Source organism: Monopterus albus, unplaced genomic scaffold, assembly GCF_001952655.1.
Source record: "Monopterus albus unplaced genomic scaffold, M_albus_1.0 scaffold45.1, whole genome shotgun sequence".
In the NCBI taxonomy this organism is placed as follows: domain Eukaryota; kingdom Metazoa; phylum Chordata; class Actinopteri; order Synbranchiformes; family Synbranchidae; genus Monopterus; species Monopterus albus.
Window position 1 is genome coordinate 2,316,445 of NW_018127925.1, and position 8,389 is coordinate 2,324,833.

An 8,389-nucleotide genomic window follows, 5' to 3' on the forward strand; every position below is an offset into this window, starting at 1 on the left:
TCAAAGACCTCCGACTGAGGGAGGCGTAGGAGAGGTAACATTTTGGAAAAAGAAGAGATTAAAATCAAAGAGCAACTCTTGATTCTTAGTAGCAGGTAGTGCCGCGTTCTAGTGTAGAAAATGTTCCAAGAGATAAAAACACATCAAAACAACACATAAACAATTTGGGGCGGAGCATACCATGCAACCTCAGGCCTTTATTCCCTCTGCTTATTTCCACAGCTACTCGTGATGAGTCTCTCTGTGTGATCGCCAATCCAGCCTTTGTGGTATATTCTTCCATTGTGTCCTTCTATGTTCCCTTCATCATCACTCTGCTGGTTTATGTGCAAATTTATGTGGTTCTGAGGAAGCGCAGAAAACGTGTAAACACAAAACCAAAGCAACGTGTCTGTCAGGCCGCAGAACCTGATGTGGGCACTTCGCTGAAGGTGAGCTGCTGTGGCAATATTGCTAACTCACTTTTATGACTTCAGTGTGAAAACTGAGATACATGTTTAATTTCATATACCAAGAGATTTTAAACTGGTTAAAAAAAAAAAACATCAGAACATAAAAATTGCATTTGCTTCTTTATTAAACTGCTATCAATCATTTTTTTCAGCCAAATTGTACTTGATAGTTTTATGGACAGACAGACATTGTATTATATAACAACTTAACTTACAGAGGAAATCCCACACAAAAAGAGGATCATTCATTTGCAAAACAAAACAAAAAGCAAATGATAGCATTCAAGGCATGAGATTAAATGATGAACATAAGTTCCTTTTACACAGAATGCAAACTGCTGCTCGTGTGTTCATTTTACACAGCTGCCAGAATCCCAGTACTAGAGGCATGAGGCTTATCAGGTCTGCGTGTCTGTTTAAACACACTCGAGTTGCACAGCAGAACAGACAGAACAGTGCACACAGAATCCTTCCCACAGCGTTGTGTAGAGGGATGGATGTGTTTATTCAGGCTTTGGACGTAACCACAGTCAAACAATAAAGAATAAAGTTGTAATTCTTCGACTCACTTTGTTTTTGCTGACGCTGCTCTCTCTGCTCATTCACTCTGGCATACTCTTTTACACAGCCCTCCAACCCACCCCCCATTCCACCTTGTCCCGTTTATACAGGAGGTGGGACGAACTTGTCTTGGCAAAAATGCTTCCTCTTGTTGCAGCATTTTGGAAGGTCAACTTTGACCCCATGTACCTTTTATAAAAAAAATGGTGAGGTGGAAAACTGGCGGAAAGCTCCCCCATCAAATGGGCAGCATAAAAGGGGCTTTAGTTACACCTAAAGCATTTTAACTGCTTTTGTCCTCCCACCATAAGTGAATGAAATGCTCGATAACTGATTGCATCTGGATCGTTTTAATTCGGATGTTACAGTAGCAGGCATGTTTCAATGTCAAGAGTTATCATGCAGCACTAATAATGAAGGCTCACAGCTGAGTTTTTGCTCTACTGGTTACTGATTTAACTGCCATAAAACTCAGTCAGCCCTGTACTTGAGCCAAGTAATGCTTTTCATCCATCACACTACATTACTCATGTTCATGCATGTGCATTACAGTGTGTGTGTGTGTGTGTGTGTGTGAGAGAGAGAGAGAGAGAGAGAGAGAGTGTGTGTAGGGTATAGAATGAGGTCAGGAAAAATATTTATAACCCACATGGAAATGTAGACTACATGTTGCTACTTTAATGATCTGTGAAGTGATTATACTGTATGACAGCATATTGATAGATTATGTGCATAATCATTAATCATTCATTGGTTCATTTTTAACAGTTTTATTGTGGATTTACAGCTGGTTAATAGATATACAGCTTTGTAGTTGAGGCTGCAGATCAGATTCATGTCAAACAGCCTTTCTGTACCAAAGCTCGATGTAGCCTCGTGACCTGTGCTTAGACAGCCCTTTTCCATTTCTTTAACACTGTACCCTCTCCTCGCTTGACACAGCTGTTTTCATTTCAGGACAAGTGCACTCATCCCGAGGATGTGCGCTTGTGCACCATGATTGTTAAATCTAATGGGAGCTTTCCTGTCAACAAGAAGAAAGTGGTGTGTGCTTATTTATTTATTTATTTATTGTTAAGAGGTCTTTTTTCTAATAATTACTGTTTGTTTTTCCGGTAAAAGGTTTTGCTATGTGTCACCTATAAGTTTTATTTTTCATTTCTCAGAGAAATTATAGCTTGAAAAGGCACTTTTCTGCTTCTGTAAACCTAAATTAAACACAGAAAAGCCTGAAAATATATCTATTTACTTGTATTGTGCCCCATTCTACAATAACCTAATAAACCTACATGTTTTTGCTTCTTTTATTTTTGCTCACCTTGCTCAGATTTTTATCAAAGATGTAGTCAATGAAGGGCAGGATCTGGAGCTGGATGAGATGAACAACAGTGGCACCAGCCAGAAACAAAAGCAGGAGCCACAGTGTGCTCTCGGAGACACTCCAGCCACGAGCCGCCAGTTACTGATGCCCAACAAGGCCAATGCTAGCCCCACCTCTGCACCTCCTACGCCCCCTGAGGGTCAGAAAGCAGAAAAGAACGGAGACCCAACAAAGGAGGCCCTGGGGGATCCCGCACCTGTTATGGCCAAAGCCTTCCAGACTCAGGCCTTACCTAATGGCAAGACTCAGAGCTATGTAAAAACCATGAGCAAGAGGAAGATCTCCCAGCAGAAGGAGAAGAAAGCTACTCAGATGTTAGCCATCGTCCTTGGTGAGTTGGTTCACTTACTTAAGATTTTTGGTTAAATTTGCCATTTGGTGTAAATAATTTACTTTCACATAAACGTTAAATTGAGTGCGGAAGTGTTTTATGTGAGTATACACATGAACAAAGTGGAACCGATACAATTTTTTAAATTTCCACCCCAACCTTTTGGTAAGACCTACAACAGGGCTTGACAAGTGTGGGAGTGATGCAATGAAAGGAAATTGTTCTGATGCTGGTAATTTAGAATCCAGCTCCTCCGTAAGCCAGCAATATTTGGGTGTCTTACATAAGTGCTGCCTTCTTCTTCACTTTCCTCACCCTCTTTGTCTCTTTCTAATATTTCCACTTTTTTCCTCAGGTGTATTCATCATATGTTGGCTGCCGTTTTTCATTACACATATCTTGAACACCCACTGCACAAAATGCAAGGTTCCCGCTGAGGTGTATAATGCTTTCACTTGGCTGGGTTACGTGAATAGTGCAGTAAATCCCATCATATACACTACTTTTAATGTCGAGTTCAGAAAGGCATTCATTAAGATCTTGCACTGCTAAACGGCAACATCACTTGGATGACTGAGGAAGGAGTGATGAATAAAAGCATCTCTTCTGGCAAATACCTCATGACTGTTAAGGAAACCGGAGCACAGGGGGGAAATCGGAATCAGCTTTTTTAAGTTGTGGAGCTGAGTGACTGAAAGACATGTTGGCTCTATATGTGAAGTGTTCGCAGAGTCCTGTCCCCACATGGTTGAATGTAAAACCAGAAATGTCTCTAACAATGACCTGTTTCTTGGAGAAAAGAAAAATGTAACATTGTTCTCTAAAACTTGTTGTGCTTGTCATGTACGGAGCCATCTGTGTATACCACACACATGCAGGTTGCAAACTGCTATTTATTGTGTGTGTACTTTATGTTTCAATGATGGACATTTTCTGCGTATCTTACAGATATCAAGTCAGTGTTCAATGCAGTGTTCAAATTGATACGTGAGCTCTTGATCTTAAAACCTATCACTAATTGGAATGTGTGCTAAATACAAGAGATAGTTTGCTTACTGCATAATGTGATGATGCCAATATTCACATATTTGCAATTTTTTAAATTGAAAATTAAAACTATTATTATGAATTTTTGTTATTTGCTGTACATAGGTTTTCTTAACACATTAACTGTGATTATATGCCTGCAATGGAAACATGATGCATGCTTCACTGCCCCTCTACTTGACTTCTCATGAAATGTATGTTGAACAAAAAAAGTACAAAAGACATCCAATAAAGGAAGTTATGAGATGCTGTGAAGTGCCACATGAATAGTATTGTTTCCTGGTGGTATACACATACACACATAAATAGCTTGTCATTATTTTTGCAGTCTTATTCCAAGGATTGGTCCGCAGCTGGGTAACGCCGTATAGTGGTACAGTAAGTAATTCTGAGCACTGCTGCAGTGGACTTGTTCTATGGCAAATGCATGACTCCTTTGTAAGTAAGTAAAATCACAAACCTCTTTGTTTATTCAGATCTAGACAAGAAATTGAGGTTTTATGATGGAATATTTGTGGGAATTAGCATGTAAAACACATGCACATCTTTCTGCTTCCCGAACACCTGCCCTGCCCTCATCAGCATCACTGTGGTGCCCTTCAGCTAAAACCTTATCTCAAACTGCTCAGTGGCCATCAGGTCAGACTGTGGTTGTACTGGGCAGCTTCCAGATGTGAATGTGCAACTGTGTGAATGTCTTCAGGGTGTTCCTGAAGAAGGGTACGGGCCTCTCAGTGGACCATCCATCCATCCATTTTCTATACTGCTTAGTCCCAAATGGGGTTACGGGGGGCTGGAGCCAATCCCAGCCGGCTGCGGGTGAGAGGCGGGGTACACCCTGGACAGGTCGCCAGTCCATCGCAGGGCTAACACGCAGACTAACAACCACTCACACACACAATCACTCCTACGGGCAATGTAGAGACACCAATCAACCTATGTTGCATGTCTTTGGACAGTGGGGGGAAGGAATAAATAGTCTTCATCCCTACTTCATCCCTACCATAAGTGTGATGGATTTTACTGTATAAAGATGATTCAAATCTGCATGTAAGATCTAAATGAAACCTAGACTTGTCTAAAGGAGTCACCAGGGCCTTTCTGTGTGGAGGCTGCATTTTCTCCCCCGCACTCACATGGGTTTTCTCAGGGTACTCCGGCTTCCTCCCACAGTGCAAAGACATGCAGGTTAGGTTGATTGGTGACTCTAAATTGGCTGTAGATGGTAGTGGTCGATAAACTGCCAACTTGTCTGTCACGGGGTACCCCGCCTATTGCCGAGTCTCAGCCGGGATCGGTTCTCTACCAAATAAGCAGTAAAGCTAATGAACAGATGAATGAATTGGCTTTAAAAGTATTGGTTAATGTTTAACAGTTTGGAAATAACTTCTTTCAGAGAATTTGATTTAAAAAAATAGATACAATATCTGCACCATAAATTTGAAGCCAAAGCCAGTAGACCTTATCTTACCATAAACACTGGAGAAGGAGAAAAATGGATAAATACCAAAGAAAGTTCACCTTGTAGAACCTCTAAAACTTATTATTTAACACATTATATCTTATTTGTTTTCATCTGAGTAAAGGCCACGGAGTACAAACAGGAAGATACTGTAGAGTTTTATGGGGTTATATGGGTTATGTTACTAGAAGTGTTGAATTTGTTACTGTTGGACAAAGTCAGGCTAGCAGTTCCCCTGTATACTGTTGGTCTTCTTCTCTAGCTGTCAGCATGAGAATGAACAAGCATATCCCCAAATGTCAAAGCATTTCTTTAAGTAAACGCCCAGATTTTTTGGAGTGCAATTGCAAAGAGGATTATTATATTTTATACCTCTTACCCTGAACATTCATTCAGTACCATCACAGTTGCTTTGGCTTTGCGTGTTTAGGCAACCACATAAATTCCTGTTTGCAGCTTAGAAGTTTCCTATTTTTTAATTTCCTTGTTTTTTCTGTGATGCAACAACATGAGTAGAGAGGGTATTTTGACCCTTTAGGAAGCAGCTGATGGATGAGATGTACTGTACTTGATGACACAGCTTAATAGACTACACTATCTCCTAGGACACTTGGATTTTATTTGCCCCTGGCAAACACTGAGCAAAGTTGTTATGGAAGTTGTTGTTGCAGTTTTTCTTTTTTTATGACTAAAAGAGAAAACAATCATGTTTTATTATCAGCTAAAGAAATCTGGTCTTGTGTCTCATATTTAAGGATATATGCTCAAATTGTGAGAGCAGGGAGCATAAAACTGACTTGTCTGAGATATTACGGCTGGATTTATGTGTCTGTTTTCCTGGTACAGATCCATATGACCTGTGTGGACTCTGATGCAGAGCATCAAGGGAAAGACGTAAGTAAAACATTGATTTAATGACCACCAGGGGGGTATTCTTTGTACATGGATTAACAGGGTGAATCATTTTGTTGATGGCACACATGATCCGAAGAGCTGCAGGTTCTTAGTCTCATAGGACTTGTTGTTATGGCAACATGTCCATAAACTCAAACCTACTCGGGAGCAGTTTTGTTCTCAGGTTTATTCACCGCAATCAGTGTAACCTCTCATATTTCAACAGGGTTGGAACAGAAGGTCCATCCAACTGTGAATGTAATGTTCTTATGCAAGTGGCCCATTGACAAAGACAAGACCTTGTTTAGAATAAAGAGCACTGAGACATCCATAGTCCTCTTTTGGCCCATCCTGACCCTCTCTTAATGAGCATTTCAGTCAGGAGGGAATAATTTATTTAAGTGGACTGTTAGTGCTTCATATTAGGTGCCTGACAAAGAGGACCCATGTCTTTAGGACCCAATAATAAGCGTGCACTGCACTGAGATTTCTTGGAAGGAGCCATTTGGATGGTTGATAATGTGGAAAAATTAGGACTGAAACAATTCCTCAACTTTTGCAAGCACAGGATATTACAGTAAATGTACAGTTTTTACAAAAATATGTAGGTACAGTAATATAGTAGCAAAAAAATGTGTTATAATCACACTGTACTGTATGAGAACTTAGCAAAGACAAACTGTGCTATCATATCAAAGCAGTGGACATGTAATGGCAGCGAAATCAAGGGTGTAAGTGGGACAGGTTACTTATATATTTAATCTGTTATCCACCTTTCACATCTCTCTGCAGTTTTTCCCTTTTGCAGATTTACCTTGCGTATGATTGAAATCTTTAAATTCCTCATAGCACTCCAGCAGACGCCCACGCTTTGCTGGGGTGAAAAACTGTGCTCTCTTTGAATATTTGCTTGTAGCCAGTGAGAAACCAGCTGATCATGGTTTTGGCTGTTGATATCTATAGTCTGGCCAGTAACTGCGAGAAGTTGTATTCAACAACTCAGGTGGGGGTTGAACAGCGAAAATAACTGAAGAACGTCAGCCATGAGAAAATCCAGCATTACTCACTGGCAGATTGGTAGAATGGCAGACAATGACAAGATGGCTTGAAGAATAACGGTGAAGACTGGAACACAGGTGTAGACTCTCACAGGTAAGTAATTATCTATTTTGGTCAACAGGTTGACCAACAGGTTTTGTTTACTGGCTTGGCGCAGAGGGTAAGGTAAGTATAGTAGAAATTCACAGGCAGGTGACTGGTAACAGTGATAAGTATGGCTGCACTTTACAGGTAGATGAACAGTAACACAGGTAAAGGTCAGTATTACACAGTCTTTGGTAAAAACTCTCCATATACTGGTGGACAATGAAAATACAGGAGCAAAGCTCCAAAGAGATGGAACATCAGAGTCTCGGGTAACAAGTTGTCAGAGTTTACTGAGCAACACTGGTAAATTGACAAACCTGGAGGGGGAGCAGGCTTAGTCATGGTCCAAGAGGGGAAAACAGTTCAGCAGCATAGAGGCAGATCTTGGCGAACAAAAGAGATTGGGACAGACAACCAACCAGGAAACAAGAGACAAGAAAAAAGGTTCAGAGTCCTGATCGACAAAGGTAGAGTAAACAGGGAGAAGGCTAGATTGAAGTCCTAGACAAAACCGGTCATATTGTTGAAGAGCATAAATACTACAGTCTGGTTGAACTCATTGTTCTTGTAAGTCTAGAAACCACTATGGTTTTGATCCCTCTTTTATCATTGTTGCTGGAGGGCACTATCATGGTTCATCATTCAGTTTTTGATTACATCAGGAGAACTGCCTGCCCTCAGTGTCACCCTTTCTGTTTCCCCCTAGGGGTGCAAGAATCAAGATTCACTCCATTCTACTTTGGTGCTTCTCACAACACGATACACACTGAGCAACACATACAACAGTCTTTAGTCTTTGCTACTCTCTGTCTCTTAATAGCACAACTGAAATGACACAACCAGAGAGTGGTACTCATTTGTAATTTATATAGTAATGTTACACACTATATCACTGATTCTCCTTTAAGAAATATTAGAGATGATGAATCTGTTTATGGAAATGCTGCAGCACAAAGCATGGGGTGTCTGAGGAAAGACTTCCTTAACTTCCCCTTCTATTCCCGCATGAATCGCCAGTGGATGTTTTCACTTCTGTACAGTTCATCTGGAACTTAAAATAGTCCCAATGATTACTGCATGAAAAAAGAATGATCGAAATGCCTAAATACTTCACT

The 8,389-nt window shown here is 40.6% G+C and overlaps 1 protein-coding gene across 1 annotated transcript in view; it reads left to right on the forward strand.

Annotated features, from left to right (window-relative positions):
* The window catches only part of drd2a (dopamine receptor D2a), a 35,814-nt gene extending 31,808 nt beyond the window's left edge, over window positions 1–4,006 (forward strand). Inside the window, exons 5-8 of the mRNA XM_020600073.1 lie at window positions 223–431; window positions 1,971–2,057; window positions 2,341–2,725; window positions 3,081–4,006. Coding sequence (XP_020455729.1) covers window positions 223–431; window positions 1,971–2,057; window positions 2,341–2,725; window positions 3,081–3,277 — 878 coding nt within the window. The 3' untranslated portion in view covers window positions 3,278–4,006. The remainder of the gene's footprint in view (window positions 1–222; window positions 432–1,970; window positions 2,058–2,340; window positions 2,726–3,080) is intronic.
* The last annotated feature ends 4,383 nt before the right edge of the window (window positions 4,007–8,389 follow it).